Source organism: Diuraphis noxia, unplaced genomic scaffold (assembly GCF_037042655.1).
Source record: "Diuraphis noxia isolate RWA-SAM2 unplaced genomic scaffold, SU_Dnox_SAM2 contig0004, whole genome shotgun sequence".
Lineage (NCBI taxonomy): Eukaryota > Metazoa > Arthropoda > Insecta > Hemiptera > Aphididae > Diuraphis > Diuraphis noxia.
The window spans coordinates 8,304,779-8,329,082 of NW_028301714.1; the positions used below are offsets into that span (position 1 = coordinate 8,304,779).

The window sequence follows — 24,304 nt, forward strand, 5'->3', positions numbered from 1 at the left end:
CAGCAGCCCAGCATCAACATCACGATCACCGACACCAGACCAACTTCAAAACAAAACAAACAATACCGCTGCTAATGGAATAAAAACGACCCGCATACCTCCCATCTTCGTTCAAACTTGCGCTATATATCCATGGCGGAAGATAGCAAAGACCATGTACACAATACAAGGCCTAGACCAAGTAACTGCGAAAACTACATCAGTACCACTACAAATTCAAATAAACTGCCCTGAAGAATCCTCATTCAGACTCGTCCAACAATTCATGACCACTAACAAAATAAACTTCCATACTTTTCCATTACCAGAAGAACAGTCTCTCAAAATCGTAATAAAAGGTGTTCCACTTGATGTTACTGATGAAGAACTCATGGAAGAACTCCAGGATATGGGGTTCAAACCAAATTTTGTTAGAGCTTTTGTAAAAAATAACAAGAGACTTCCGATCCACATGATTTCCTTAAAGCGCACAGAAAACGTGAAAGAAATTTACGAAACAACCGAACTATTCTACGTCCGAATCAAAGTAGAATCATACAAATCAACAGGTCCTGCGCAATGTTTTTCCTGTCAACGATTCGGCCACTCATCGCTTCAATGTGGTTTCCCACCAAGATGTGTAAAATGCGGAGAAAACCACCATAGCAAAGAATGTAAAAAACCAAAAGAAGAAAACCCAACCTGCTGTAACTGTAATGGTAAACACACTGCTAACTATAGGGGTTGCCTCTACTACGTTAATACTTGCAAAGAAAAGACTGACCACTCCAAAGACATAAGAACCAAATTAATACAAAAATCCATGTCGAAAATACCGCCAACACATGCACCAGTATCCACAGCACACGAAACAATCGACGAAACAAAATTAAAAACATACGCAAGTACAACAAAGCACCAAACAGGAAAAACCGAACCCACGATCAACACATCAAAGCTCTTACAAATAATTAGAGACCTTCTAACTACAGCCCAAAAATTTGAAGACGTCGTATCAAAAAATGCAGTCATCACAACAGTTCAAAAATCATCAGTACCATATCCTATGATGAATGACCTCAAAATCATCTCATGGAATTGCAACGGTATCGGAAACAAAATACCAGAACTCACCGCATTTATAAAACAAAACAAAATCGACATAATCCTACTTGGTGAAACTCGCCTAAACCCCAAAAATACAATATCAATACCAAATTATCATGCATACCGAACTGACCGCCCAAAAGCACCAACCGCTCCCCCTTCAGGAGGTACGGCAATTTTAATACGGAAAAATATAATCCACCAACGTATCACCTTACCCACCACTGTAGAGTCTACCACAATACAATTGAAACTCCAAAACAAAATTACACAAATCACGGCAGTATACAAAAGTCCTAACGCAATTCTTCATCACAATGATCTAAACATCCTAACAAGCCACAATGGACCCTTCATAATAGCTGGAGACTTAAACTCAAAACATCCGAGCTGGAACAGCTTCTCAACTAATACTGCAGGCAAAAAATTACTTCGCCACTCAGAGGCGAACAATTATACGATTGTCGCCCCTGATTCACCGACACATTATCCATATATTCCAGCACATCGACCAGACGTACTTGACATCATACTACTGGATCTACCATCAATTCAATATACGGTAATAAACCACAATGATCTGTCGTCAGACCACAATCCAATCCAACTAAATCTAAACGCATCACCAATCTCAAGCAACCCACCTAAAACACTCAAGAGAACAAACTGGGCCAAATTTAAAGCTGAACTCTCTCAAATAAAAAACGACCGCGTCCACACGCCGGAAGAAATTGACAACAAAATTGACAAATTAACAGCCATCATTCAAAATGCACAAGAAAATGCTTCTTATTCCCTCAAACCAAAACAAATCACATCTCAACTTCCTGATGAAATAATGCTAGAAATAACAACCAAACGTCAACTTCGGAAAATGTGGCAATCCACCAGAGACCCGAGAACAAAACGTCTATACAACGCGCAAATTGCATACGTTAGAAATTTATTAAATGAACACAGACAAACGCAATGGAACGCATTCATAGAAACGTTAAACTTCAAAAACAAATCACTATACCAACTAAATCGTCGGCTCCTCAAAAAGAAAGCAGCAGATACGCCGCTACAAACAACCACTGGCCTCAAAATATTTGAAGCCGACGAAAAAGCAGAACTATTTGCAGACACCATGGAAAGCCAATTCATAGGAAATGCAGGAATCGACTTACAAGAAGTAAACGAAACCATCACAAATATAAATCTAGACCAGACTACATCAAACATCTACATCAATCCCAAGCAAGTCAAAGACATTATTAATAATCTACCGAATGGCAAATCACCAGGATATGATAACATATCGAACACAGCGCTCAAAAACTTACCAAACAACATTATCACACAAATAGCACACATTTTCACGGCATGTCTTCGAATTTCCTACTTCCCTAAAATATGGAAAAAAGCCACAATCGTCATGATTCCAAAACCGGGGAAAAACCACTCTATCCCAGAAAATCACCGCCCAATATCTCTACTCTCAACCATCTCAAAAGTATTGGAAAAGATTATCCTGAAAACACTACGAATATACATAAAACCTCGGGCGGAGCAACACGCATTCAGAGAAGGCCACTCAACTACCACACAACTTGTCCATCTACTCAAAGAAATAAAAAATAACCAAAAACAAAAGAAATACACTGCTGCAACATTCCTAGACATGGAGAAGGCTTTCGACCGCGTGTGGCACGATGGTTTAATCTACAAACTAAAAACAAACTCTGAACTTCCAATAAGTATGATAAAATTAATTAAATCATTCCTGTCAGATCGCTCGTTCCAAGTACGAGTAGTCGACAAAAAATCAACAACAAGACAAATACAAGCAGGAGTACCACAGGGTTCGTGCCTATCACCTCTACTCTACATCCACTATGTAAACGACCTTCCACTTCTTGATAGAATTCAAACATCCATTTTTGCAGACGATACCATGTTTCATACGGCCCATCCAAACAGAAATTACGCAATATGTCAACTACAAAGACAAATGGATCAAACCGTGATCTGGATAGACAAATGGAGACTTAAATTAAACATAGAGAAGACCGAAGCCATTATATTTGGGAAAAGACGGAGAAAACACCTTCGACCAATAAAAATCAGAAGCCAGGAAATCAAATGGAAAAATAAAATAAAATATCTCGGTGTCACGTTGGACACAAAACTGACTATGAACGAGCACATCACTACAACAACGCAAAAAGCAAAAGGGGTCAGAGCTTCACTCTACCCGGTGCTAAATCCGAGGTCACCAATTCCACTGAGAACAAAAATCCAAATTTATACCATCTACATCAAACCGATCCTTCTATATGCATCGGTTGCCTGGGCGCCTCAACTGAGCCAATCAAATTGGCGGAAGTTAGAGGTTGTCCAAAACACCGCATTACGAACCATTACAGGAGCATTCTACCTCACAACAAACGCTGAAATTAGACAGTCAGCTGGTGTACTGTCCATTTCAGAGACAATACGGTTGATAATAAGTTCGTTTATGCATAGGGCGTCTGTGTCCAAGTTTAGTCACATCCGGGCTTTGACACAGTAAACAGCGCTGAATGACAGACCGTCCATAACAGTGAGGGTGTGAGATCAATCTAGAGAGTAAAGGCAAAGCCTGGAGCTCTATATAGGCCATAGGCCGTCAAACAAAGGCAAGTCCAAGTCCAAGTTCGTGCCGCATCAGTCGTCTGATATTTACGTTTTCACTACAACTCAGTGTATCCCGATACTGTAGAGCACGCAATGGCACGTACCAAGCAGACAGCCCGTAAGTCGACCGGCGGAAAGGCGCCCAGGAAACAGTTGGCCACCAAAGCCGCACGTAAAAGTGCGCCCGCCACCGGAGGAGTGAAGAAACCACATCGTTATCGTCCGGGAACCGTCGCTCTCCGTGAAATCCGTCGTTACCAGAAGAGCACGGAACTGTTGATCCGCAAATTGCCATTCCAACGTCTGGTACGTGAAATCGCCCAGGACTTCAAGACCGACCTGCGTTTCCAGAGCTCGGCCGTTATGGCGTTGCAAGAAGCTAGCGAGGCCTACTTGGTCGGTCTTTTCGAAGACACCAATTTGTGCGCCATCCACGCCAAGCGTGTCACGATCATGCCAAAGGACATCCAGTTGGCCCGTCGTATCCGCGGCGAGCGCGCTTAACTTGATAATACTCAATAGTGACCTATACTATACCTTAAAAAGGCCCTTTTCAGGGCCACCAAATATATTAACCATATGATATGGAGTCGTCCGAGTGGATGTTATGATTAAAATCAATTGTTAATAAACATGTTATTCGAGTTTAGAAATACCATTTCAAGTTGAAATAGATTTTTGCGTACGATTGGAAAAGTTTAAAGTACTTTGTCCCGGTTTATTCAGTTTTTAAACTACCCGTCAACGAATATTATATTACTTTTCATTTTTTTTTCCCCCGAATTTCGATTGTCATTATCATTAAGGTACTATTGCCACGACACGACGGCCGCTGGACTTTTGAAAGTTCCAGGCTTTTTGTTTTCGGTTGAATAATGTATGGATTGCATACGCCATTCGGAGTCTCCGAGGCCTGGTATGCCATAATTATTTGTGTGTGGGTAAGGTGATTTTAAATTTGGCATCGATATGGAATAAAGGATCCCGGGGAACCGGATATGTTGTTGCATACTCTCATGGTAGCGATGTTTGAGTAATATGAGCGTTTAGAATGTTTAATGACGAGTCAGATTATTTTGATATTCTGTAGAAGGGTTTTGGAGTAAGATACTAAGGCCAGCTGTGACGGCTTCCTCGAAGTATGTGGATATTAATTAGATGGAGTGGGTCACTTTAATTCAGAATAGTCAATCAGCGAGTAGTTGTGCAATATTACAATTACGGAAGTTTAATTATAAGAATTATAATTTAATAATCCTTATATTTTAAGCGATATAAACAGATAATGAATTATCCAAGGTTTGAGTTTATATGCAACTTGATAATCTAAAATTAGGTATAGTACCTATTAGTATTATCATTTGATAAATATGAGAATAATCAGCACTTTTACAATGCTGATTCGATTGAATTCAATGTTGGTCAATCCATTATTATATTTTGTTCACCAAAATCTTGCAATACTGTGTGTCTGTTCTCAAACCAGTCAAATGTAATTTTCGATAAAAACAAATACGATCGAAAGAAAAATGAATTGTATTTTCGATCGATTCTGATATCCGCATTCGATCGTAATACTACTGATTTTAAATTTAAAATGATTTAAAAGTCGGTAACGGTGAACGTTCTTCGAATACAATTTAATAATACATTTTATTCTATTGAACGGTAAAAAAAAAAAATACTATATTGTTGATATGGATGTGATTAATGCAAATTAATCATATTCTTTGTAATTTTTTACTGGTGAAAGATGAAATAAATTTTCCCTTGTGGATGTTAACGTTTTCCTTTGTTGAAAATTAACAAGACTCCCTTAATATTGTTTTGCCATCATTGAAATTTCCGAACACTTTCCACGCGAAATCTGTTCACACAGGACAACGATTGTATGATTTATTGTTCACCAATTTTAGTCGGTTGGTAATTGGCAAAAAATGTATTGTTAACAGCCACAACGCCGTTTTCTCGTGGGCTAATAAGCAGTGTTGGGAAATATCTAGATAAATTTAAATTCTGTTTTATTTATCTTCATCTATATAAAATTCTAGTTATCTATAAGTAAACTATCTAGATAATTTATTTTAATTGACTTAAATGCAAATCTAATACCAGCTAATAATAACAAAAAATCCGCTTATCCCATTTTGTCGTGCAACCATCGTTGTGTGAGAACGTTTATCGATGATCAGGCTGTAAATGAATATTAAGAGGTATCTATTCGCTTTAAGTGTATATTGTAATATCATGTTCGATGTTTACAATCACCTCAAAGCAACCAGGGCGGCTGCATTACACACATAATATACAAGGTGTAACAGATAGAACTGACTTTGGAATAACTTTTGTTCAAATTAATATTTATTTAAAATTTTTCTCCCTTGCTCATTAAGTGACCCAATTTTTCCTCTGTTTATATGTTAGTACTGAAAATACAATAAAAAAAAAAAAAAAATTTAATTCAATAAATTGTTTTTTTTTCAAAATAGCCAATTTGTGAATCTGATTATAAGAACAATATTTTGATGGTATACATATTTATCTAGATCATGTAGTATATTTTTTGGAATTCGAAGGGATGATATTCATAAATATTGGTGGCCCTGAAAAGGGCCGTTTTAAAATATTGTAATTTTTGGGATACGGTATCGCCGGAGGATTAGGCTTTCTTCTCGGTCTTCTTGGGCAAGAGAACGGCCTGGATGTTGGGCAACACACCGCCTTGAGCGATTGTCACTCCGGACAACAATTTGTTCAACTCCTCGTCGTTTCTGATGGCCAATTGCAAATGTCTGGGGATGATACGGGACTTCTTGTTGTCACGGGCGGCATTACCGGCCAACTCCAAAACTTCAGCTGCCAAGTACTCCATGACGGCGGCCAGGTATACCGGTGCTCCGGCTCCGACACGTTCCGCGTAGTTTCCTTTTCTCAACAGACGATGGATACGACCGACCGGGAACTGGAGTCCGGCACGGGACGACCTGGTCTTGGATTTGCCTCCCTTGGATTTTCCTGCTTTTCCGCGTCCGCTCATGATTGTGGTTGGTGGTAGTTTATCGTTAGTTCAAACTCGGTACTAAACAAAACTGATGTGTAAAACCCCTGAAATTTCGGTATATATAGTAAAAATGTGAATGACAACTCTGTGATTGGACAGAGGAACAAACGGTACGACGATGCTACGTCACAACGTCTGTTCGGCATTCGTTACCCAACCATGTGGTTTTCATTCGGCATAATCGTAAAACATACTCGTGGATACACTACCGTTTTTAGTTCTAGTGGCTTAATCGACGATCCTCCTTATACTGTTCATCTTTGTACTATATTGACCAATAAACGAACGACTTATCGCTTGCGTTTGGGAATATATACCCACCGTCATCGCGTTCACTTTATCATTCAGTTTCCAACGGTACAGTCGTCCACACGAGTATAACTACATTATCATTCGAAATGGCTCCAGGAGGAAAATCAGCAGGTAAAGCAATGAAGAAGTCGTCCGGCAAGGCACAAAAGAACATCGCCAAGTCCGACAAGAAGCGCAAGCCAAAGAGGAAAGAATCGTACGCCATCTACATCTACAAAGTGTTGAAACAAGTACATCCCGATACCGGTGTGTCGTCCAAAGCCATGAGCATCATGAACAGTTTCGTCAACGATCTGTTCGAGCGCATCGCCGCCGAGTCCAGTCGTTTAGCTCACTACAACAAGCGTTCGACCATCACCAGCCGGGAAATCCAAACTGCCGTCCGACTCTTGTTGCCCGGTGAATTGGCCAAGCACGCCGTCAGTGAAGGAACCAAGGCCGTCACCAAGTACACCAGCTCCAAATAAGTCTCTCGTTTTGAAATAATATCATTCAACTAAAACGGCCCTTTTCAGGGCCACCAATTTTCTCTCAATTTTTTTTTTTTAGACCGGCGGCGTGTCGCATTGTGTGTATATTGACGTGTTTACAGTGGGCGTGCAAGTTAGCATAGTAATGTTTTGGTGGTGAAATATTATAAATTGGGCGAGGCCCTTATTAAAGGACTACTAGAATACTAGAAATAACTGTTCCTATGATTGCGCAGTATACAATAAACACGATGGGCATTAATATCGTTATTATTAGCCGTTGTCCGGGTATTACCGTCGATGACGGGAAATTTAGTAAAAATAACTCATCAATTAAATACCTAAAATAATTCTGAATAATGGGTTGTCCAATTCAAATATTGTGATTTGCATGTTTCAATAATTTGAGTTATTAAAAATTTGTTAGACGATACGATACACACAATTATATTTTAAAATGCGATTGTTTTGGCAATTTAACCAGTCATTTACAACAGAAATGAAGGCCGGTCAATTGGACTATGGAAAAATAGAGCGATACAGCGTGTTGGAGGAAAAGGAAAGAATGGACAACAGCACATTTAATTTAATATGTTTTAAGCACGACCATATTAAAATCTTCACTAAACATTGGACCAAAAAAATTTTAAACAACGTTATATTCGCAAATTTCTATTACAACTCATATTCCAGTAGGGGCGATACAATTTCATCGAGATTAAAAAATAAAATAAAATGTTACTAGACAGGTAAGATTTTTCTTTTACGAAGACAAGTTTAGGTAGTCATTATGAATTTTAATTACATAAAGATTTGATTAACGCAGTCTTAATTATGGTCGTAAGTTTCCATTTATACTCGGACGTGTTCGTGATTTATTGAAAATAATGTTCTAGTTACACCCTGCAGTGTAACCGAGTAACGCAAGTACGACAGTGGTTAGTGACGGTGGCCAAAAGTACGACAGCGCGAGACGTTCAAGATTTACGATTTCATCAAAATGTATTACTAATGAAAAACATAGTAATATTTTGGTGGTGAAATATAAATTGGGAGCGGCCCTGAAAGGGGCTTTTGGAAAATCGCTGCCGCAGAATAAATAATTCGAAAATTATTTAGAAAAACGAAACCATTCAGGCTAAAGTATAGGAACGTCTGGCGCAAAAGTCAGATAAAAATATGTATGTCTACTTGGAATATTTCGTAAATGCATTTTTTTTTTTTCGGTAATATTGAATTCAATATCCCGCAATAATATTTTGTTATCTCGACGTCTTGCAATGTTATTTTTAGAATATTAATTATTTTATGTTTTGATTTGATTGCATTTAAAATTATGGAAAGAATAATTGTACAGTTTAAACATATTATAGGTAGAATAATATCGAATAGTATTTCAAAAAAAAACACGAAACCATTCTGAGCTAAAGCATAGAATCGTCTCGCGCAAATGTCAGATAAAAATAAAGTAACGGAAAGAAAAGTTTTCCGGTTATTAAAGGACTACTAGAATTAACTGTTCCTATGATTGCACAGTATACAATAAACACGATGGGCATTAATAGAATTATTATTAGCCGTTGTGCGGGTATACCGTCGATGGCGGGAAATTTGGTAAAAAAAAAAAACATTCTAAAAATAACTCATCAATTATATATTTCAAAGAATACTAAATAAAGAGTGTCGAATTTGAATTTGAATGTTTGCATGTTAAAATAACTTGGTTTGTTAAAATTGTGTGGGTATAGAAATACAAAAACTGTTTAGAGACATTCGCTCGAGGAGCTGAGTTAGCTAAGTTATCACTTTACATTATGTACCGAAAATGGATCGTGTGAAGACGTGAGGTAGATGGAAAGAAAGCGGTTAAATTAATCAAAAAGTTGTTTATTATTAATTGTAATAATTTTTAAATGTTGGAAAAATCAAAAAAAATTATTAGTAGTCATTGGCGTGGAGGGAGATAATTGATCCCAGACACACCCAGAGAAATGTATTATTCTTTACTCTATTCAAAATAAGAAACAGTCGGTGGCGACAAGTTTTCGTTTCCGACGGTCAGGTCAGTTCAGGTCCCATTGCCTACGGTCCGTGGTACATGTATACTGCACGACTACAGATACTATAATATTCAAATATATAGCCGTGATGTAATGAAACTACGCCCATGCGCAGAAGTCGACCGCCGAATATGTATTTCTTATTTTGAATAGAGTATAGCTGCTTGAATTTTGTCGTAGGTATTAATTATACGCGAATTAAAAAAAATTTAAAAAAACCTAATATTACCTACTGATATATGGGAATGGAATCAGTTTTCTCCACCCTAGTGTCCATGACTTATAAATTTCTTTTTTTAATTTTTCAACATTTTCAATTTATTTAACTTCGGGTTAGGCTTTATACGTGTCACCATAGCAATGGTGTTCGCAATGGTAGGGTTCTATGGTTCTGACCTACCCTGAAAATCGTATTTACCACCATTTAAATACACCGAGTCGATCAATTGTTAGTAATTTTTAATAGATATAAAATAAATTGTTAATTTATTATTTATTATAATTTTTATAACTAATTATATAAAAGATGTTTAGCAAAAAATAATATTAATTTTATACTTATGTAAACCTCTAACCGAACTAAAATCCTGCGTACACTACTGCCCCATAGTATATAATATACTGTATATTGTATTCAGAGCTAATATAGTCATATTTATAAATTCTTATTTCTTAACATAGTGCAATATTACACAAAAATGTAAGCTGTTTTTTTTAAACAAAATTTACTGTATTTTCAAATTTACAATTATATAAATGTAAAACAGTGACGCTGAAAATGGTTATTAATAATAACCATTTTCATAATAACTTATTATTAATGATACTGTAAAATTTATATTTTACTTCAACGAGAGTAAATTTTAAGATTCAAAAAAAAAAAAAAGAAAAAATGCATTTCCAACCCGCTTGGTATTTTTATTTTCAATTTTGTAACTAAATGTTTAGATGAACAAAATAAAAAAAATATATATTTTGATATGCATATAATTATGCTTATGCGTATAATCAATTTTTACATATCATCTACCATTAAAAATGTCTGAGTTAACTTTATTAACTAATTTTTTTACAATAGAATAACAGTTATAACACAATAATGTTAACTCTTCGTCAAATCCATGGCTTAACTAATTTAGCGAATGGTGCTTCGACAACCAAGTATAACGCTAAGCCCATCACATAACTCTTAAATGTATCATATATCCAAGCATCGATCTGAAAACGAATGAGTTTCATACCATATATAATTATTATGATTCAACGGTCCGTTATCCAAATATGAGATCTGAGACGGGTTATGATTAAATTTGAACTAATTTATCAATTTTCAATTTCAAATGACAACTTACCACAGATTTTGGTGAAAGATAAACTGGCAATCTCTGTGAACCTTGAGACATCATCATGACTGTGACGTTCACCAAGAAAACGGAGTACGAGAGTCGACCCAGAGTCACAACAATTCTGTTGTTAAATAATTTTAAAAGAGGACCTGTAAAAAAAAATGATTTTATTTGATTTTAGATCCTGCGTGAAGCGATAAATTTATGTAAGAAAGGTGTTGAGGTATTTTATTAAACCAATCATTGAGTAGGTCACTGTAATTGATGTGTTTGATTTAAATATTTTAAATTAATATAATATAATACATTAGTGTAGGTACTAAAAACGGCTATGAGCCTTCATGACTTACTTCAAAGTATACTTGATAATTTTTACGATCTTGTAAATATATCGACTATCATCGTTTTTCATCGTTATTGCAAGCGATGACATAATATGTCAGCTTGAGTGGGAGCTTAGCCCTTTCAACTATAATATAAGGCCACCCCTAAAAATCACACTTGGCCTAACCTATATATTCCTTATAAGGAATATAAGAACTTGCACTTTGTAGAAAATATTTTATAATTTGTCATAATAAAATATGCATTCATATGCATAATTAGTAGGTATAGGTATTATATTATATTTGGTATATTTATCTCACAATAATGCGTATTTTCATTTCTACGCCTGAACACAACTTTTATACCAAGTTAATTCGTTTGCGATTAGTTATAGGACCTGACCTAAATTATTTTATATTCATTTAAACATTAATGCTTATGAAAAAAATAGAGCCTCGGGCTTCAGCGCCTAGAAATACTTTTTGAATGTAATTGTACATACGTTATATAATATACAATTTTAAAACGAGCTCAACTGATTTAGGACATTCTTCGTTCCAACTATTTTACTTTATTTTTGATAATTTTGTAGAGAAAATACTTATTTAATAAAATGTATAATACCATATTCAGACGTGAACAAGCAAATGACAATCCACATGCTTGGAAGTGTCCACGTACAATGACTAGCGATTGAGTACAAAGCATGTTCCAACGAATAATAAGGTAGCCTTCGAATGTAAAATTTTCTACCGTAAAGTTGAGTAGAAATACCAATCATGAAAGCAATGAATGTTCCAATGTAGACTGTCATCTATATACGAAATAAACGAAATTCAAATTTTTTTCATCAATAAATATAATATGAGAGTTTTTAAAGTATGGCGTTACTCGTGAAAATGTAAATTTATTTTCCTTCAACTTTTCCACAACTAAGCTCATGGCTAAACCGGAGAAGAAAGGCGTGGCACGCATGTAACTCAATCTATATGATTTATTTAACGATATGAAAATCCTTAAGTTTTCTAAATATCTGAAATTAGTTTAATAATTAATAGATTCGTTTTTAGTTTATTACATATTAATAGCTGGTATATCTATACCTATAATTGAACAACATTTTTATAGTTATAGTTAAACATATAAATAAAAATATATCATAATATCTAGATTAGATTTTACTATACGTAAATATTAATTTAATATTAAACTAATATTAATGTTGTGTACTATAAAATAGCTAACGTTGGGACACATTTAATGTTCTGTAATAGTTATGCAAATTCACTCTTATATTAAAATTAATAAAACAGAGTTGACTCTGCTAAACGTAAATTTACTATGATGTGTGCGTACATAATAATTATTAGACAAAATTATAATAGATTAGATTTATATGTATTGGATGTCAATAAAAACATTTTTTTTACTATTAGTTTCGACAGTAATTAAAATATTGATTTACTAGATTGATAGTAGGTAATTTTGATAAATAGTACATTATAATATTATTCATATATTGTCGGCCTAATAACTGTAAAGTACTAATGTTTAAAATATTTAAATCTCATTGTTTACTTATCTTGGTAGGTGTATTATTATTTTATAATAGAACGACAGTTGCATAGGTACATACAATTTTTTACGGTGGCAGCTTGCGACGGCTCTAAAATCGTACCGCTGACATTTTATTATTATGAAAATAAATCTTTGATCTCTAGACATTTCATATTTATAAGTACCTATAATAATGTATATATAGGTACTTTTTTAGCACCGATTTCAATTTACGATTTCATAGAGTATTAATCATCTATTACTATTTATTATTATTAATGTAAATTTTTACTAACGGAAAATACATTTTGTCTGTCCCGTCTGTTTTTGACGAAATCGTTACTAGAAATGGCACACATAAACACAAACCCAGTATTATTCCGAGCAGTACAATCCCGTTTTTGGCGTTCTTCGTGTAAACGTAAACGATTATGACTCCAACTATGAAAAACTGAACGTCACATGATACGTACCAGCTTACTATGAGACACTGCATCATTGTATTTAAAATTAGAAATTAGAAAATTAAATACATACAGGTATCAATACATGATTAATAAAATTTAGGTATCTAAGTATCCGTATACCTACTGCTAGCCGATATGAATAATAGTAAAACACGATGGTTCTTAATCTATACAATATAGAAATAATAATAATACTAATCGATAAAAGTAAAATAAATAGTTACGACTTACCGCATATTTTACATCGATTAAGTTGTTTATAAACAACAAGTTGGTCCACCAATACTTTTTGCATATTTCGGCTTCGTTCCACATTTTCTGTGGCCACAGTGGTCCGTCTCCTAGGTGGGGTACGATGTGCGCCGTGATTGCCATCATCGCGCAATACGCCGGTAATATTCTGCAGGACAATTTATAAATATTATTTTACAATACGTCAATTTAGCATTTATAGTCAGTCAGAGACGTATTTGTGAGGCCCCCCTCCCCCCGGGTGATAACAATTTTTTGTCGTGTCTATACCGCGGTTTTCGGGTATATCGTTTACCGTAAATTGTGCATTTTGCGCCCAATTAAATGTATTGTTTTAACTTACCTGATTACTCGATGAATAATTGGTGATGCAATTTTCTTCAAAGCCGATTTACCATTTGATTTTTGAATTGACCTATAAATATTCAGGTGCATGAGGAAACCGCTTATGAAAAAAAACGGGTCGACCATGTTCGTACTAGTCAATATAATACTAGGCCCATTGAGATATATCTGTAATTTTTGAAGTGATTAATTAACTATCCACAATACGAAACATATAATACCAATCATTGTATTTATACATTTTGTAAAATGATTTGCTACAATTCTACCTAATGTAAAAAAAAATTCTTCCAGAACACAAATATCTGAAATAAAGTTCCTATATCTTGGTACTGTCACTGGGACCTATACTGACAAGGATGTTAACATTGTTAACTGACTTAATTCTAACATAATAATTTGTTTCATAAATATTTTTTTGACTTACATTTTCTACGAATTTAGCGTTATTCATAGGATTTCCTATTAAATAAAACAATCGATGACCAAACAAAACGGCAATCATTATAAGAAATTTAAAACCATACAGTGCATTTAATTTGTTGCCCTTATCGAATTTTGACAATGCTTTGCTTGACTCAATAAATGAAAATGTTTTACAAAATGAATTTAAATCTTCATCTGTTGATAAAATAAAATAAATTAACTCGTGACGTGCATTGTATATAAATGTACTGAATAAAAATATAAAAACGAATTTAAAATAAGTAAAGGATAATCACTTACTGGTGGTTGCTTTTGAACTTTTAAGGCATGTCATTCTTATTAAATGATACAACGTCGTGCCAAGACAAATCAAAACAATCAGCAAAAATAAAAAACTGAAACAATATAATAAACAACAGTTTTATTACGAATCATATACTATAAATACCTATTTGAAAAAAAAAAATTGTAAAAATTGTATAGTTTGATGTTGGTAACGTACGTTAATCCTACAGGTGCAGGGGGGAGGAGTAGGGTTCATTACAAGCGCCTATGACACTAAATAATGAAGAGATTGATTTTTAGTTGCTTAAATATGTTCGTCAATAATTAGTTTGAATTACATATTTTATATCTATTAATTAAATATTTAATAGCGATCGGATAAGATTACAAATCAATTTCCTCACAACGAACAGCAAATGATCGATTTGATAGAAATTATTTGATTATTAGAAATAAAGAGACAGGAAGAAAATAAATTTTGTGTAGAAGACCTTCATGCCAGACGTGGTCAAACGCCTGAGATTATTAATATCATACAAAATCTTCTTGCAAATTTCGCACAGACATCTAAAGTCACTATAGAATAGATATTATTATATAAAAATATAAATATATATGAGCGTTCATTTTTTATCACTCGTTATTAATTAACCCAAGGGCTCATTTAGAGCGAAGGGATGCAATGGTTACAACTATTTACTATTTTTTTTTTTTTTAAGATCAATTTTGTATATTGAAAAAATATAATAATAATTTGCGTAGCTTATATAGCTACCTATATAATAGTATTAGTTAAGTACATGTATTGTAATCATACACGGTAATTTAAAATTGCTAACATATCACATTTTTATTTTTTTTTTTGTCATTAATTATTGTCCAGATGTATAAATATGTTCATTAACAACATGTTTAGATAACCAGTAGCGGCTCGCAAATCTAACTTATCCTCTTCTGACAGTAGCCTCTGGAGCAGGGGTCGCCAACCTTTTCAAACAAGTGAGCTACATTTGAAATTTTTAGCCCCAGGTGATCGACATCTAGGAGAATTTAGGTCTTTAGGAAAAGATTTGTTTTATGAGCAAAAAAAAAAGGTCTAAGCTCCAAAGAATAAATATTTATTGTTTCTTCATGATGATAATAATAATAATAATTTAATATATTGATAATATTGATAATAAAAATTACATTATCCGATTATTTATTATTACGCGATCGACCGATAATGGTAAAATTAATTTTTATAACGATCGACCTATATTCCTAGAAAGATCGACCAGTCGATCGCGATCGATTGGTTGGCGACCCCTGCTCTGGAAGGAAACAAATAAACTCTTACAGTACAAATCTAGTTTACTACCACTAACCAAAATTGACAATTCTGTTGCTATAACTGATGAGGACAAGGCTGAAACGTTTCGTCAACATCTAGCGGAAATATTTAACTTTCTAGGAATATAGGTCGATCGTTATAAAAATTAATTTTACCATTATCGGTCGATCGCGTAATAATAAATAATCGGATAATGTAATGTTTATTATCAATATTATCAATATATTAAATTATTATTATTATTATCATCATGAAGAAACAATAAATATTTATTCTTTGGAGCTTAGACCTTTTTTTTTTGCTCATAAAACAAATCTTTTCCTAAAGACCTAAATTCTCCTAGATGTCGATCACCTGGGGCTAAAAATTTCAAATGTAGCTCACTTGTTTGAAAAGGTTGGCGACCCCTGCTCCAGAGGCTACCGTCAGAAGAGGATAAGTTAGATAGCTTTTGTTCGAATATATCTAATTTGTATTTTAGAAGTTGTTTCTTAAGCGAATTAGACAGTTTATTGTAAAGTGCTTTGTGGGAGGGTATACGAGAAGTTTGATAACGTGCCCTAGCTCTCCTTTTATCCGTAATTAATGAACGTATACGTATCGGTAATAATGGAATGCTATTGAAAGTTGGAGTAAACTTAGATTGGGATGCCCATGCAGCCGATTTAGTAAATTTATCCACTGCGTTATCGATATCCTCATGTGTTTTTAATTTAACGTTCAGGGTGATCTCTTGATCTACTAAGTTATGGAACTTAATATGATCTGTTGAAAAGGATAAAATAATTTTGGAGCTGTCATACGCAATGTTGGCGATGCATTTATTGTGAGAAGTACAGATGAGTGGTCAGAGTTTAGATCCAAGATGTTTTCCGAAGTGCAGAATAAATTACTTGGTATTTTGGCAATGAAAATATCAAGGATGTCAGGTTTTTTACGTAATGAAGTTGGCCAGTAAGTTGGACCTGGAGGGGCTAGTATTCAGTATTTTTTCGCATTGACGAAATTGTATAGAACATTGCCACGTGGGTTGCCAGCTCGACAGCCCCAGGTTTGATGCTTCGCATTTATATCTCCACCGACTATGAAATTTGAAGTAAATGATGAGAAATAGTCGAGAAAAAGAGTTGAAGATATGTTGTGTCTTGGGGGGCAATAAACTGCAGAAATGGTAATAGGTATATTATTCAGCTTAATAGATACAGCACAGAATTGAAGATAATCTTGTGAGAAGTTTGGCAGTGGAGCAAAGGACAAAGTAGATTTAATTATGACGGCAACACCACCATGAGCTTTGTTGTCTGGATGATTGGATTTGAGCAGAGTATAGCCTGGGATAAAGACATTGGAGTATTTGGTAAAGTGAGTCTCAGTAATTAAGGCAATATCGATACGTGTTTCATATAGTACAGCTTGTAATTATTCATTGATGCGGTTTTTTAGGCCATTAGCATTGAAAATAACGATGATGATTGATTTTGAGGTGGTCGATTTATTTGTCATTTTTGTTGTTTAAGAGAAAAGAGATAACTTGTGTTAGGAGTGTAATTAAGGGGTTAATTACTGATTTAAATTCATCAAGAAAACTTGACATTTTTTTATCAAAATCTAGTACAGGGGGAGTATGGGTGGTATCTCTTGACTGATTTGAAGTAGCATGGGCATAAGTTCTCTGGGATGAAGAGGGAGGGAGGGTGCTGGGGTTAGTTTTCACAGGCGGGTGGCTTTCTTTTATTGTAGAATTATTATTAGCTCTTCGATTTTTACCTTCGTATGAAGAAGGGAAGATAAATGATATATTTCATAGGAGTGATCGGTGGGCTCCAAGTCAATGAAGAACAATGGGAGTGGGCGTTTAGTAATCTTGTTCAGCACTTTTGTGACTTGCCTAACCTCGTAGAGACGTGTTTCAAGTTCAGATTTAATCAGTTCCGTAGGTGTGGTGGGGTGCAAATTTCGAATAATCACTCTTAATGGTTTGTCCTCTCTCAGTTGGAAGGTGTGGTATTCTGCTTTTTGGTCCTTAGTGATCTATATTATTCGGGGTTTGTAGTCTGTATTTTTAATCGATCGGTAGAAGATTTGCAGTAAAAATCGTCTACTCCGATCAGCTCAATTAGGACAGAGGAAAAACCAGGGAAGTTTAAAACTCCTTTCATGAAGATTGGAGGTGAGAGTTTTTTATGATCAGTGATGATGGATCCTTCGGAGACAGTGTCACCTTCAATTATTGTAGCTTCGGTTATTGTAGAAGAAGGTTCGATTTGAGTAAGCACTTCATAACGATTTGTCGTTATAAATAATTTATTATTTTTTTTTTTTTTTTGAGTTAGGATCGGGAGATTTTGGTTCAGATGAAATTGAATGATTTCTTTTACTTGTCTTTTGTGTCCAACCGGCATTCGTGTTATCAACCTGGAGTGAAGTTGGATCTGTAGAGTTCAGCATAGGATTATTTGTAGAATTTTTGATTAGGCGAGCTACTTGTATATTGTTGCTGTTTCTGATTTTATCTGCATGTTTATTCATTTGTACATTCGGCGATGTGGGTACGCGATTTTTTGTTCGTACAAAGTACGACAATTTTGGACACGAAAATTGGACGGGATCACGAAAATTAAGCGGAGCGTAATTTATACGTGTGCGACGAGCGACGTGCAGACCGCGACTAAAAGCGTATTTTAAAATTTTATATTTCTTGTATATCTCAAAATACTCATAACTCGTTTTAATATTAAAATATAATAAAAAGCCTATTGTGCAGCCCTCGATAATAATGCTACCTTTAATTTTTATAAGAGATCAATTCATTCTAAATTTCAAACTAACGGAGTTAAATGTGATCTGCTGAACGTAAAATTTGCCATGTTACGCACTCGTAATCACTGAGACAACATAGGTAATATGCGGGTGTAATAGTGTCCTCTTAAAGTAAATTATTATCATGATGTTATTAATATTACAATTAAATGACCTGGTCACGTAGTACGCGAAATTGTAGGGGTACATGTCTCCTCTGACCGTGCACAATTATTGGGTCTACTTTGACGACGGCCATAAACTCCTTAGGCGCGAATACCGAGTCCAGTTTGTTTTGCAGCGACGTTTGAAGATCTAATGCCGAGCAAGAATCCGGAATGCATATCCCTAAACTCAAACTGTTTCGTTGCACTTGGTCAGGATAATCACCCCACTGAAACAATATTAGGTAGATATTTAAAATCAATATCGAACAGAGCATTTTTGTGGTCGCGGTCAATAACGTATTATTTTTAAAAGAGAGATAACTAGACTTTTAGGGATATTAGAGATTTACAAAATTATACCCAATAATAATAAAAATTCAAAGTATTTTTAGTCTAGGTACTTAAAATTTAATTACAATAAAAATTTAATTCATTGCTTTTTTGTTTCTTAAAATACTGAGATGATTAACATTGTTCGATATTATTCAATATTGGTATATAATATATTTATGTATAATAGTACCTATAGGTACATACTTCCGGGTAGGTATTATATTATTATATTGACATTATTCGACAGGAAAATATATTTATGAGTCACTAGGAATAATTCCGAAATGTTTAATTCTTTTGTAAAGAAGTTAATTATACATTATAATTTTCATCATTAAACTGAAATTGATGTTAGATTAGATTTATATAGATACAAATTAAATATGTTTTTGAAATTGTCCAAAAATCTTATTATTCTCCTGTAATATTTTTGGGTAGTTATAAAATATTAATTTGTCCTACGGATGGCTTACAAATATAAGCTCAATAAATATTAGACATTGAAACATATAAACATCAATTCAGTAAAATAAAATGTTATGATATTCCCGATAAATTCATGATTTTAATTGGATTAGTTATTATTAGTATTATAAAATAAGCAAACCATGCTGTTCAACTGATAATTCGAAATCATTATCGTCTATAATTTATAAAAACGTTGTATTTAGTGAATTATAATTTCATATACCTACTTATTATTTTAAGTATTATTTTATATTTTATATTTCTAAGTATTATTTTATATTGGCACTTTTAAAAAGTTTAGTTTATAGCACTAAAGCATACTAAATTATGTACTTTAATACTAAAACGTGTTATTTAATATAATACATTTTATAATATTTGATTACACATACTCCGAGTACGGTTTTCCACGCATCTTTGTTCCCGAAATCATCTAAATCTTCCGTTCTATTGAAACTGTAATCTTTGCCCGTCAGTGGAATTAGTTTAATTTTGGACAAGCAGTACTGTCCAATCAACGGATGACGCACGTCTACACATTCGTCGTAAGTTCCCATGTGATATTGGTTGCCCGCTAGTATGCCGGTCGGATATCGGTTCCAGGATTCCGCCACTGAAAAATAATGGTTCAATCAGACGCACGTGAAACTCCTTTACGATGTAATAATATATTTATACGACTTTGAGTCTGAGTGCTACAAAATACCTTACAGTGCAGTGCTTCTAACATTTCCCCCTAACCTGGGGGAAGGCCTTAATTTTTTTACAGTTTTTTAATGAAATAGAATACTTATATCTCCTTTTACTTTATGACAACATTGTTCATAATTAAATGTAGGGAGCAATTATTGCCCCCATTGCTCAATACCACTGGCCACTACGCGCGCGCCGCCTACGCCTCTGATATCTAGTAAACCGTGTTAGAATCTTGCTTTCTTATTCCCTTCGTTAGACGAAAATCCAAATACTATTCCACGTGTTTATACGGTTATTTTACCGGACAAATTTTTATTATTTTTCGATGTTCGTTATGTTTAAAAAATTTCTTATTATTTGTATATATCATCAATTCGTCAACCGTGTATATACATTGCGATAATACTCCCATAAAATAACAGTAATACGATTAGGTAGACACAGATTTAAAAGGATGAGAATTGGACAATCGCCATTAGCACTTATTTCTTTATCAGTGTTATAACTTTAAATTATATAAGATGATATTTTAATACAAATCTTGACTAAAAAATAATGAAGAGAGGCTACAAGCTACAACGAAAACGTTTAAAAAGCTCTGGAAATGATGCTTTAAATTTTATGATATTAATACATATGGTTCACACAAATACGAATTATACTTTTTTTGCAACATAGATAAGACGGAAGTGGTATAAAATACATGGTTTTTTAAATACAAGGTTAGGTATTAAATAACATATATTATTGTATATTCAATGAGTTCTTAATAATATACAAAACGTATATATACTTTATAGTTTCACCAATAATAAACATAATAAAATGCATTTCTGAATGAGAAATTATTCAGTTTAGCTATACAAAACATCATTACATAATATTTTAATGCTAAATACGGCCATGGTAGTTATAGTATTATCATTATTGAAATTTATAACGTTCTGTACTATTATTATTTTCACTAATGAGTTTAAATTTCAAAGTAACAAAAAACTTGCAACACAATATCACAATCAATTGAAATAAAACTCTAGACATTTATACATAAAAATCCTATAATATAATAAAACGTGAAACAGTTTGTTTACTATACAATGTGTGTTTACGTGTGAGTTAGTATTACTACAATATATTGTGCCATTGTTTATTAACCATCCTTTTCACAAGAATTTCGAAAAGATTTAGCCTATTCTATCCTATTGCAGTTGCATACGAAAAATTCTTGACAGGCAAGATAAACATTAGGTATATCGAATTTTATTTGGTGTTCAACATTAGTTAGTTAAAGAACCTTGAAAAAATAATTAAAAGCTATTCTTTTCATCCCAAAAATCTAGTCGTAAAAGGTAAATCGCAATCGAATTTGAAAAATAATTTTAGAAACGTTCAATAACCCATAAATTTGTATGAAAATATCCTATCAAAAAAAAACCTAACCACTTATCTGACAAATGTTTAAAAATCAACTTTTAAGGAGATAAAAAAGTTGTTAATGTAAGCAAAAAATTCATCTATAATATAATAAATATTATAAGGATCAATTTTTTATATAGAATTTACACACGTTCGACGATTATGTTTAGCCACGTTGTTTTTCTTTTTTAATGAATTTTTTCAATTTCTTGAAGTAAATAAATTGCATCCTTATAAAAAAAAATCACAGTCATATTATTAACATTAACGGCCATAAACGGCCCGGGAAACTTCCTATTGACCAATCGCCAGATATTACCTCAACTATTAACAACTTAATTGCTAAATTTAAATCAATCATCAACCCAATCCCTATTGTTCCAACAACAGTCATCATACAACTTCTTAAAAGAAAACAAAGTTAAATAATACTACCGAAAAATCTATTTTTGAAAATGCAACCCAATGAAAGGGGGTCGTGGTCTGATTCTTGATTAATCTTTTAATACATTTCAATCGTCGATGTGTCATCAGTGGACAGCTTCTCTACTCATGTTTCTCTATCTTGTAAATCTATCCTTGGACAATCTATTATTATCATTGCACTAAAATTGCGTAGATAGTAATGGTATATGAATAAAAAAACAATAAAAAATATTATTATTTATTTTGATGGAATGTAAAAATGTAAAAATGCTATCGGCAGTTACAGAGTCGTCACCTTTCAAGGATATAAAGCATTCACTAAATGTAACTGCTAATAAATGTGTTACCATATATTTTTTTTGATAAAAACCTATATAATCTTTTTCTTTAACATAATTAATTGTTGATTATACAATTATCTGTAACACATCTCATAATTTTTTGAACTTTCTCGTTTGGTATTTCTCTTTCCACTTAGATTTGTTTTAATTATGCTTAAATATATAAATAAATACTCACTTCTGACCGCCCAACTGGTATGGTTCCGCAACTGTCTGTCGTACATGTCAGAATGGACCCTACAAGCGGAGTTACCGATGTGCCGAACGGTGAAATTGACCAGTGCCTGGTGGAACAGCTCGGATATCCACAATCCCGACCAATTATCAATGACATCAACTGCAGGAATTCCGGGAATTCGTTCAACTTGTCCGTCGGACGACGATCTGTCGGCCAACTGCGATAATACGAGCAGTCCGACGACGATCACGGTCGACATGTTGCAGCAGACGGTTTCTATAATAGGTATAAATTTGTAGGTATCCGTTTTTGACACCACCGACACCGGCTCCAGCATTATATGTCCTCCTCCGAGGAGGTAGGTAAAATCGTGTGTGACTCCGCGAAATTATCTTCCGTGGCCAACAATATAATATATTTCAACCTGACTTATACCCGCTGATGAAATTAAATATAACATACTATCAAAAATATTCCAATGAATTATGGAACTACATAATAATTAATAATAGATATATAAATCGAAATAATACAAAAATATCTCTGCAGTGAACTGTTTTGAAAAAATTTAAAATTTCCGAAAAAAATGTATAATAATATGATAAGCTAAAAACTTAAAACGCGCCACGGTCGCGACGATAATACCTTCATAACCTTATAATTTACTGTAAAGACATCAACGCTCGTCGTCACTGCACTAGCAGGCGTAGTAGTATAATATGAGAAAATAGGTAACATTGCGCGAGTTTATCAATCGTCTCCGGTGTAATAGCTGATGAGTAGGCGGGGCTTACCACAAACCTCTGGGGGTTGAATATATTCGATACTGCTGATGATGATAAGTCGACTCGATTGCATTTCGAGGATTTGACCTTGGCAAGTTTGCCGTGACATCAGGTACAATCAGGAAGTTTTACGATGATAAACGCTCATTATTTAACATTCGCTGGCATGAATACGATTTTTTCCCAGACTTCCACCTTCTCCTCCCCACTTGGGCTTTAATAGTATATTATTGTTTCACTCTTATACATTTATTTTCATATTTATATGATTTAAAAATATATAAATTGTGCTAAGTATTGAGATATGCATAATAATAAATTGATGGTTGTGATGTATTACGCGAAAATAGGCAATATGACTTGTAAAATACTTTCCTTTTACTGATTAGGTGTACCATTAGAGTCTATAATATATCTATATTTTAAACTAGTTCATAAAAATATGTAATTTCAATAAATTATTGATTGTATAATTATCTATTGCTATTTAATCATTGTAATAGTAGGTAAATTAAATTCTTAATTTATTAGGTACCCAAAATTATAAATAGGGTGCGTAAACATTTCGTACTTCTTTCCTCAATGTATTTATCATTTTATAAGATGGATTGTTAAAATAGTTATGTTGCAATAACAGATATTATTTTGACTGACTTTTGATAAATATTAACAAGTTCTGAAAATCTACGACAGCCGATATACGCTACACA

The 24,304-nt window shown here is 33.7% G+C and overlaps 3 protein-coding genes and 1 pseudogene across 4 annotated transcripts; 2 read left to right on the top strand and 2 right to left on the bottom strand.

Moving 5' to 3' along the window:
• Positions 1-3,699: 3,699 nt before the first annotated feature.
• On the top strand, positions 3,700-4,300 carry LOC149055659 (histone H3). Its single transcript, XM_089225755.1, has one exon. It carries the CDS (start codon positions 3,838-3,840, stop codon positions 4,246-4,248), a length of 411 nt encoding a protein of 136 aa, XP_089081881.1. The 5' UTR covers positions 3,700-3,837; the 3' UTR covers positions 4,249-4,300.
• A 1,841-nt stretch (positions 4,301-6,141) lies between these two features.
• LOC149055660 (histone H2A-like) lies at positions 6,142-7,058 on the bottom strand. Its single transcript, XM_089225765.1, has 2 exons — positions 7,000-7,058; positions 6,142-6,849 (listed from the first exon to the last, which is right to left on the bottom strand). Exon 2 carries the CDS (start codon positions 6,779-6,781, stop codon positions 6,404-6,406), a length of 378 nt encoding a protein of 125 aa, XP_089081891.1. The 5' UTR covers positions 6,782-6,849; positions 7,000-7,058; the 3' UTR covers positions 6,142-6,403.
• Positions 6,843-7,641, top strand: LOC149055661 (histone H2B). The gene has a single exon (XM_089225758.1). The coding sequence runs from the start codon at positions 7,204-7,206 to the stop codon at positions 7,582-7,584; it is 381 nt and encodes a 126-aa protein (XP_089081884.1). The 5' UTR covers positions 6,843-7,203; the 3' UTR covers positions 7,585-7,641.
• A 2,906-nt stretch (positions 7,642-10,547) lies between these two features.
• On the bottom strand, positions 10,548-23,295 carry LOC107169583 (nose resistant to fluoxetine protein 6-like; annotated as a pseudogene). Its single transcript, XR_016191406.1, has 12 exons — positions 22,810-23,295; positions 20,145-20,365; positions 18,960-19,178; positions 14,668-14,762; positions 14,369-14,562; positions 13,940-14,109; positions 13,576-13,744; positions 13,174-13,367; positions 12,212-12,353; positions 11,945-12,134; positions 11,000-11,142; positions 10,548-10,865 (listed from the first exon to the last, which is right to left on the bottom strand). The product of XR_016191406.1 is annotated as a nose resistant to fluoxetine protein 6-like (transcript).
• Positions 23,296-24,304: the final 1,009 nt, after the last annotated feature.